Source organism: Meriones unguiculatus, chromosome 2 (assembly GCF_030254825.1).
Source record: "Meriones unguiculatus strain TT.TT164.6M chromosome 2, Bangor_MerUng_6.1, whole genome shotgun sequence".
Lineage (NCBI taxonomy): Eukaryota > Metazoa > Chordata > Mammalia > Rodentia > Muridae > Meriones > Meriones unguiculatus.
Window position 1 is genome coordinate 65,795,841 of NC_083350.1, and position 9,804 is coordinate 65,805,644.

A 9,804-nucleotide genomic window follows, 5' to 3' on the forward strand; every position below is an offset into this window, starting at 1 on the left:
ACGTGTCTGTCCTTCACAGGGGGTGTGCACAATGGAGAGTATGTCCCATGGTTGTATTGCTATGACCCGGTCATGGATGTCTGGGCCCGCAAACAAGACATGAACACAAAACGCGCCATCCACACTTTGGCTGTGATGACCGATCGCTTGTATGCAATTGGAGGGAATCATCTGAAAGGTGTTTTCTTTGTTTGTTTGTTTGTTTGTTTGTTTACTTGTTTGCCTGTTTGGTATCATTTTGTTTTTCCCTTTCCTAGTAACATTTGTGTTGCATGCTCCTTGCTAATAGATTTCTTGTTAGATAATCATAGTTAACTATGTAAAAAACATGTTGACCAAACACAATCTACTGTGTGTGAATTAACAGTTCCCTGGAGCGAGCGTTAATTGTGTTTTAATTCTGCAGATAGGATTATGTTTAAGTTACCATACACATTAAAGAAATGAGTAATGATGTCTAAGGGGAAAAACGGAAGCATTAATAACTGAAAAGCACAATTTGTCGTAACAGTGAAGCCAGTGAAATAAATTATTCCTTATCTCCAAAGTTGTAGTAATGAATTGTCCCCCAGAAAATTGTTTTCTGCTGCAATCATAAAGAGCAACCGTACTCACAGGTCTGCAGAGCTAATGTTTGGATTTTTCTTAAAGTAAAACCTTGGTGTCTAAATTTAGAATTCTTTCTTTTAAGTAGTGAATATCAAATGACCTTACGATTCTCAAATTGAATTGCTGTTTTGGATTTAAAACAAAAGCACACTATTTGTAAAGCCGTCACTTGGCTGCTTCCCTTCCCCAGACACCTCTGTAACTGCAACCTTTTACCTTTTCTGTTCCTTTATGAAATTGTGGGTGTGTGTGTAACCCAACATTTGGTAAGGAACAGATCCATGGTGCTGAAATTTACCTGATCTACTTTGAGCCTCAGTTTCCCCATCTCACAAATTAGGAAAGTGGTCTAACTTGAACTCTGAGGTCTCTGCCAGCTCTCGAGAACAGCATAAATGGGCACGCGCGTGTTGTTAACGTGAAAGCCAACGCGTTCACTTATCTTACTACGACATACGACTCTAAAGGAAGGTTAGACATGGAAAGCTTTTCTGACACATTTTCACCCCAAAATTTAATAAAAATTGCACAGGCTAACTTTTCTGTCCCTGTTTAGAATTTGTGTTCATCCAGAAAAGCTGATGTCCTGCTGAGTGCCTGCTGCTCATCCCATGCCCTCCCCCACTCCCCTTCTCCACAATGGCAGAGGATTCTCTCGCCAACTGCCACAGCTCCTTTCTTTTTTTGTTCCTTCCAATTTAATGCATACTCCATTCCCTCACATCAATGTCTTATATTAATTTTGCGGCTTTTGAAATAAAGTGTGATTTCTTCTCCTTTCACTTTTATAAGACATTATCTGTATGTCTTAGTGACTTCCGTGTTCAGGATTCTGACTGGACAGAAAGATTGCATAGTAACAGAGTAAGAAAAACTGCTACTGCATACACATGACCACGGACATGCATCGCAAGTAGAAGGCTGAAGATATAGCTCAGTTGGTGGTGTTCGCCTAGCTATCATGTGCACTGTCCTGGGCTAAAGGCCATAGAAAATGGACATGTTGATGCACACCTGAGAAGGTGGAGGCAAAAGAATCAAAAATTTCGGATCATCCTTGGCTCCACACCAAGTTTGTGGCCACCCTGGGCTACATGAGACCCTCCCCCTCGCATATATGTGTGTATGTATGTGTGCATGTGTATGTATATGTATATATGATAGATGAATGGATGGATAGATAGATGATAGATAGATAGATAGATAGATAGATAGATAGATATGGAATAATGACAAAGAAAAGTTATTGCTTGAATACTAGTTTGAAATAAATGGTGTGTCATCCCACTCAAGACATATACTGCAGCATATCTATAAAAGAGGGATAATGAAAAAAAAGAGGGATAATGATGGTATCCTTCTGTGAGGCTTGTACTCAGCATCCATAGTGTGTATGGAACGAGGCATGGAGAAGGTGTACATGCCCCTAAGCAATGCCCTAAAACCCTCAAGAACTAGAATTATCGCCATCTGCTCATTTTAAGTACATATAAAATTTGTAGTGGAAATATTGTTCTATTGGAATACCACCTGTGTGGTTTATTCTGTGTAAGAAATTAGTATCCTGAAATAACCTGTCTGCTTTCTCAGCAATGAAAATTAATTCTTTGAATTTGTCTTTTCAGCCATGATTGAAGAATCAAGAGATTAGTTAATGTATGCATACAGATTGTCAGCTAGAAATTCATAACATGCATTTAAGTAAACAAAATATCATTTTTACTGCCCCCTCTTTCCTACTATGTAGCCAAGGTTGGCCTTGAAACTATGATTCCCCTGCCTCTGTTTCCTGAGTGATACGATTACAGCCCTGTGCTTCTCATTCTACTTCTTAGATTTTTCCATAGCTGGGGTAGTGACAAGGTCACCAAGAAAAATGTAGGTTCTGGGCCCTAGTGGAATCCTCATGGTCACATGGCAGAGCCTTTCTCCAAAAACAAAGTGGGTAGCACCTGAAGAATGACATCTGAGGTTTCACTCTAGCTTATACATAAACACACTCACATATACTCACACAGAGACACAGACACTCACATATACTCACACACACACCTTACACACACATTTATTTACACAAACTCACACAGACACACTCACATATACTTAAATACACACACAGACACACATACACAGACACACATTCACACACACACACATATTCTCACACAAGGCACTTTACACAGTTACACATACACGCATACACACTCACATACACACAATCACACAGACACGCTTACACAGACACACACACATTCAAGAGCAGTGGAAGGGAGAAAGATCCTCAGAGTTTACAGACCCAATTCCAAACCTTGATGCTTGAAAACTTCTCCACTCATCATTGAAGCTGTTTATATACGTAGTCAGATTATAGGAAAGGCTTATGGCCCTGAAAAATGAACTTTAATTGATTAAACTATTCTGAGAGAGTTAAATATTCAAGAAAAGCAATATAGTTTGGTCTGTGGAAGTCTGAGCTCTGTCGCTCATTCATATTGTCGCCAATGTTGCCTTTATAAAAACACAAGCATGAATCCCCATTAATCTAGATGTGTTGACCATTGTCATCTTAAATCTTTTAAAATAATGTTATAATAAATCTTTTTAATAAGGTCTACCTCTGTGTAATCAGCCTTATGAGACGTGCTTAGGCATTCTTGATTTGTGTTCATCCAAAGCATCCAAAGTCTTTTGAAATTTTTTTCTCGTTCGTTCATTTATTTGTTGTTAGATGTTTTTTGACGTCTCCCATTTCTATTAGTGAAATCATGCATCTGTGTCTTCAAAAGCACAGTTGCATTGTCTTCAAAGTTAGCTCTTAACACCAGCACTGCTTCTAAAAACAAGTCGCCGTAAGCGGATGATGAAAGTCACTCTTTTCTCCATCTTGCCTCCTCCTTCCACTTAGGTTTCTCCCACCTTGACGTCATGCTTGTGGAGTGCTATGACCCAAAAGGTGACCAGTGGAATATTCTCCAAACTCCCATCCTGGAAGGTCGAAGCGGCCCCGGCTGTGCAGTGCTTGACGACAGCATTTATCTTGTGGGGGGCTACAGCTGGAGTATGGTAAGTGCTCCTGTTTCTCACATCCTCCTTCCGCGTGTGCTGATTTGTTTCCCAGGGGTGTGTTCCCTTAAGAACCTGGGGTTTGCATGCAGTGGTATGGCACAGGGAGCAGGAGGGCAGAGCTGTTATAGGTGCAGTAGACATGGCCTGCTTCCCAGTCACCTATCTTACAGCAGGGGTTACAGCTCCAGCTTGCTGCTACATCCGCGTGTTCGTGAAGCTGCTTTCCAGCTCAAAGCCAAAATGAAATGATTTTCCGAGCATTCTGTAGAAATTGGATAAGAAAGTCTGAAAGGTTTCTGACCAAAAGGGAATTCTACTTAGGGCATGACATTTGCTTTTTTCATCCTGCCTCTCATCCTGAAAAATTCCAAACATAAACAAAAACGGAAGTGGCAGTGAGTTTCCTTTTCCAATCATCTAGTGACACCGTCATCAATAGACTCTTTCAAGTTTGACCGAGAGATGTGAAGCAAATTCCTGATCTCCTACTTCACCTTATGGATTTCAGTATTTATCTTTTTTAAAGTTATTCACGTCTATAAACACACTACAATTTATCACACCCAGAAAGTTACAGTAGTTGCTTTATGATCCATCCAAACTCAAACTTTTCCTATTGGCTCCTCCCCCTCACGCCCACACAAATAATGTTGCATTCGAATCAAAATCCAGTAAGCCTCACACACATTTGATTGTCATGTCCCATAGGTCACAACAATCTAGAACATTACCTCTGCCCCACTTTTTGTTCACTGACTTGTTGGCAAAATGATCTCATTTGTGACCTGGAAATAACCCCACACTGTGGGGATGGCCGATAACCAGCTTGTGCTGTCCTTCAAAATCGTTCTTCAGACTAGAAGCTAGGCAGGAATTGATTAGGTTTAAGCTATTCATTATTTATTTATATTCTTAATTTTGTATTTATGCACATGCTGTGTTTAAAAAAAAAAGATAGAGAAAAAGTAAAATTCAATATCTGAAAAAAGAGGCAACATGTTTAGAGTGCATCAGAGACCTCAGCCTGGGGGTCAATTTCACTAGTCTCCCAGTGATAACTATTTTTATCTTGCCTTATTTATCTCTGTTAGTTTCACTACATCAATTTGGAGTTCTAATAACATTAGTTTCATTTCTTCTTCATCAAGCAAGAGTATGTGATAAATTTTTGAGGAAAAGTTAATTTTATTTTTTGTTTTAGATGCATCAGGCAAGAGTAGAGGTCTGATCTCTGATATTAGAAATAAATTGGGACTTTGTACCGATGTTCGTTTGGGTGTCATCCACCCAAAGAGCATCAGACCCGTCCGATACCTTTTTCTCAGAGGTGGGACCTGGGGCATCAACCCGCATGCAACCAGACATGCTCTTCTCTGGGTCCAAAGCGGCTGACCCTGAGTGCAGTGCTTAGCCTCACATCCTGAGCGTAACATTTTAGCTTTTTATGGGAGCTGGTTTCCGCCTTCCACCTTCCCGATGGTGAGTGCTCTCTGTCACGAACAATTCCACATTTGGCTAAGGCTGAGGATCTGGCTTGCTTCCATGTATGTGGACCTATCTGCATTGCCCACATGGCATGCCTGGGTTGGCTACCCAGAGGCTATTTAAGCTGTGGGCTGGCTTTCCCCAGGGTCCGAGGATTGTTCAAGGTTTCTGAATAAACGGCATTGAAAAAAAAATGTTAGTTTTATAAAGGCAAACATAAGTTGACACATAAATGTATATTTTCACACATGTGCCTGCTGTTTGGAGAAAATTGTTTACTACAGAAGTAGAGTTGCATCCAACAGACATCAAGAATGTACAATCAGAAAATACCATGAGTTTTGGGGGCTTTGTTACCTATGTTTTATTTGGGAAGGAACATTTTACGAAAGCATTAGCCTTAAAATGAATAAAGCCCAGAGCCTTTGTTCATTTGCTGTGGGACCTCTTGAAGATGAATAAATCAATATGTGGAGATGTTTTTAGTCTATCTGAAAATGCCTTGCTATCTTGACTCCTTTCTCTGCAGTAAAATAGATAAATAAAAGCAAAGAAATGAGACAACAATCTAGCATCTACTATTTAAACTTCTATTTAAATTTATTCAACTATTTAAAGAGAAATGTGAAGTTGTCTCTTTTCTGCCCCTTAATTTAAACCTACTGAAAAATTCCCATTTGGGGCCAATTATTTAAAAGTGATTGCTGAGCATTAAGGATGTCCTAGGTATTTATTTGAGTTTGATCACTAGCCATCAAAAATATACCACAAGGGCCAGGAAGGTAGTTTTGTCAGTAAAGTCCTGTTTTGCCTGCACAAGGACCTCAGTTTAATCTTTGAAACACTTGCAAAAGCAAACAAACAAACAAACAAAAAAACCTAGATTCGATGGCTTGTATTGGGGAAGTAGATGAGGCAGACACTACCCTCCTTGAGAAGCTCCAAGCCCAGGAGAGATCCTGCCTTAAAGAAGATGTGGACGCTTGTGAGTAGTAACAATAAAGGGTGTCTTCTGTCCTCCACAAATAAGTCCATGCAAGCATGTTCTCTCTCACACACACACACGCATCCACACCTACAAGATTCTGAAATGTCAGTTCTGAGTATTTCTGTAGAATATACCAGCTGAAAGCCCAATGAGTTCGTCTGAAGTCTTTCAGGCTGAGCAGAGGTCTCCCCAGCGTAGCCACGGAGACCGGCTTTGGCGTGGCGGCTCTGAGTACCCTTCCCTAAACACTGTTCTGCCATTCCAGGGTGCCTACAAGTCATCCACAATCTGTTATTGTCCAGAAAAAGGAACCTGGACAGAACTCGAAGGCGATGTGGCCGAACCCCTGGCAGGCCCAGCCTGTGCGACGGTCATTCTACCAGCTTGTGTACCCTACAACAAATGACAGCAGGAACCCCCGGCAGAGTGCCACCTCTAGGATGGAGCAACAGAGGATGTGCTGTCCTGCATGGACTGTGCATTCCAATGCTACAACTGCCCAAGTCCACCTTTGGTTCCTGATGACTTACAAGCAACTACAGAAGGAAGAGGCCTGGCCTTGAGCAGAGACTGTTGTCTGCAACTCAGGCCACGCTCGACTTGCTGTGGTGACAGATTCTTCCGTATCAGGCTGGTTTTAACTTGTTCCGCCTTTACACAAACTCACACAGAGCTGAACTTTCAGAGAGGGAAAGATAAACCACAGAAACCTGGCCCCAGAGACCTAAGATCCGTATTGTGCATCGTTTCCTAACTGCATGTAATAGACGTGGACATTTGGAGGATATTTTGTACATGAATGATTCAAAATCCGACCTACCAAAACGCTTACCCTGCATTCCAGAAATTGCCACTTGATTCTGTGTTGGTAAATATGCTTGGCTTCTCCACCAATTCCATAGGTAACACGGCGACAGAAAACCACAGAAGATGGAAGACAGGCGTCTTTGTACACAATCGTATTTTGTATTCCTTATGGCTTCCCACAAGATTCGGGGGAAAGTATGCTGTTAGTCTCTTTGGCAATTGTTCTCTGCCAGAGTCTTAACTGTGTTTTTGATTCTCCTTGAAAATTAAAACAAAGTGCACCCTGTCGCTCTTCAGTTCCCAGAGGCTTAAGCTTTCTCATTTCTTATAGTATTTTAAGTAGTGAACATAAGGACAATTTGCCTCAAAGGATAAGACCAACAACCCATCGTAGAATAACTCAGAAATTCTGTTGGATAACAATTTGTTCCAAGTTTAATCCATAATAAAAAAAAAACCTAGAAATTACTTTCAAAAATTCAGCTACACAAGAAAAACTTTCTCTCAAGTACAACCCAATTATCTTTCTAACTCTTAAAACACATGAGGTGACTTCGTGAATAAAAGCACTTGCTTCTCAGGCAGAAAACCCAGGTTTGGTTCTCAGCACCAACATGGTGGCTTACAATCACCCGTAACTCCAGTTCCAGAGCATCCATTGTACCGGGCATGCATGCAGTGCACATACATACATGTAAACAAAACACTTGTACACATAAAATAATAATAAATACATCTTTAAAATAATTATTTTTTTAAAAAGGACTTACATACTCATAGTACCTGACAGCACGCTTCCTCATCTTCAGCTGGCTGTGTGATCTCAGTTCTCGTTACTCCTCCACTCACCCCATTGTTTGTTATCACCTGAGATGCCTGGACTGGGTTGAGTGAGCAACTGATGCTTGTTTTTAGGAACTCAGAAGAGATCAGGAGAGCATGACATGGTCTTTTTGTGGCCAAACAGAAATGCAAAGCTATCAGGAACACAAACCTGACTTCAAACTCGTCTAAGTTGTTTGACTAACAGCTCATGGGCAATTACAAATGCCTAAATATTTTTTTTATCACAAAGAAGTGTTGAACCCTTCAATAAATGTGATGTTCAAAATTCCAAGTAGGTGAATCCACAGATGAGAACAAATGCCTTCCTGGGAAACTTTCATGAGCACCTCAAGATGGCTGGGCGTACCAAAATCCAACGTTTCTACAGAAAAGTGCAATCTTTGTTGTTTTTGTATTTATTTGTATGTTCAGATCCAAAGGATCCGTTGTAAAAATATATATGTGAATATATATACATAACCAGTGCAATCAGCTTTCATTTCTTTTTCCTTGAAAACATACAAATACATAGAAAGAAAGACAATAAGAATATGGAAAACACCCACTGGCTTTCCTAGAGAGCACATGCTGTTTCAGAAACCATATTCTCAGCTGCCACTGTTTCTTCCAAGAGTCGCTGTTTATACAAGGGTATCAGCTTTCTTTAGATTGTTTTTTTCACTTTATTTTTTATCACTAGCCAAATTAAATAAAAGCATTTATGAGAACTCTAAGTAAAGTTTTCTGTATTTCAGAGAGATACAAACTTCTAGAAAGTGAAAAGTGAATAAAAAGTCACAGAGAATGTAAATTTTGTACAATACTAGAATGTAAATGAAGCTTGCTTGGAAGGGAAAAAGTTTAAATAAAAACTTTATGTACTAATGCATCTGTCTCCCACATACCTCCTTATAAAACATATGTACAGATTGGATTGTTTCAAGGTTTATAATACGTAAGTGCCTAAATTTTTTTATTCTACAGATATGCCTTAGAGGCCTATTTCACTTCTTCATGGTATGTAAAAACATACAATATAGACAACGTAAAAAAAATTATGAAATTCTCCTAAGAAAACTGTTATGAGCTGAACATTGTGTGACTGAATCTAAGTTTTCTATCACAAGTACATTACAATAAGGCAAAATTTGTCCAATATGTCCAATATTGAATAATTAGATGTTTATGGGCATGCTAACAGACACCTTAATGACCAACAGTGCATGTAGCCGTGTGTTAAAAACAACTGCATGCTTCCTAAAGGATAATGGGAGCCCATATTTGATTAAATCAATCATATGAATGCAAATTAGTTAAGCTGAACTTCATCAAGCAGGTCTGACAAAGAACTTGAGCATGTAAGTGGAGGGTGTGTGGGTGGGACAGAGGGAAATCAGACCTACAGCTGAAAGGTAGCTCGGTCACTTTCGTAGTTTGCTTCCTGTTGCTATGGTAAAACACTGACCAAAACCAAACCGGGGAGAAAAGGGTTTATTTGGCCGTTCCACATCACAGTCTGTCGCTCAGAGAAGTCGGGGCAGGAAACCAAGGAACCTGTAGGCAGGAACTAAGGCCAAGCCCTTGGAGACGTGCTATTTACTGGCTTGCTCCTCACAGCGTGTTCAGTTTGCTTTCTTAAACATCCCAGAACCACCTGACCAGGGGACGGGTAACCCCCAGCAGGTACACCCTCCTCCCCGTAGCTTTCCTGTCCCTTCCATATCAATCATTAATAAAAGAAATGCAATGCCCTCCAGACTTGCCTGTGGGCCACTGTTACGGAGGCGTTTTCTCAGTTAAGATAATTTCTTCCCAGAAATGTCTAGATTTGTGTCAAGTTGACAAAGCCCAACCAATACAGCCACCCTCGTGGCAAAGAACTAGGCAAAGAAGGACCTTGTATCTGAAGTCTGCAAGCTAGGAAGAACTGACACTTCCCAGAACATTGTTCAAATGATGAAATTCACAAAGGAGTGATGACCTTCCTTACTGCTTTCTGAAGCAAGAGCAATGGATTTCTCTTT

At 40.3% G+C, this 9,804-nt stretch overlaps 1 protein-coding gene across 1 annotated transcript in view; it reads left to right on the forward strand.

Moving 5' to 3' along the window:
* The window catches only part of Klhl14 (kelch like family member 14), a 105,621-nt gene extending 96,952 nt beyond the window's left edge, over positions 1–8,669 (forward strand). Inside the window, exons 7-9 of the mRNA XM_060377627.1 lie at positions 20–178; positions 3,515–3,672; positions 6,414–8,669. Of these exons, the coding sequence (XP_060233610.1) occupies positions 20–178; positions 3,515–3,672; positions 6,414–6,554 (458 nt within the window). The 3' untranslated portion in view covers positions 6,555–8,669. The remainder of the gene's footprint in view (positions 1–19; positions 179–3,514; positions 3,673–6,413) is intronic.
* Positions 8,670–9,804: the final 1,135 nt, after the last annotated feature.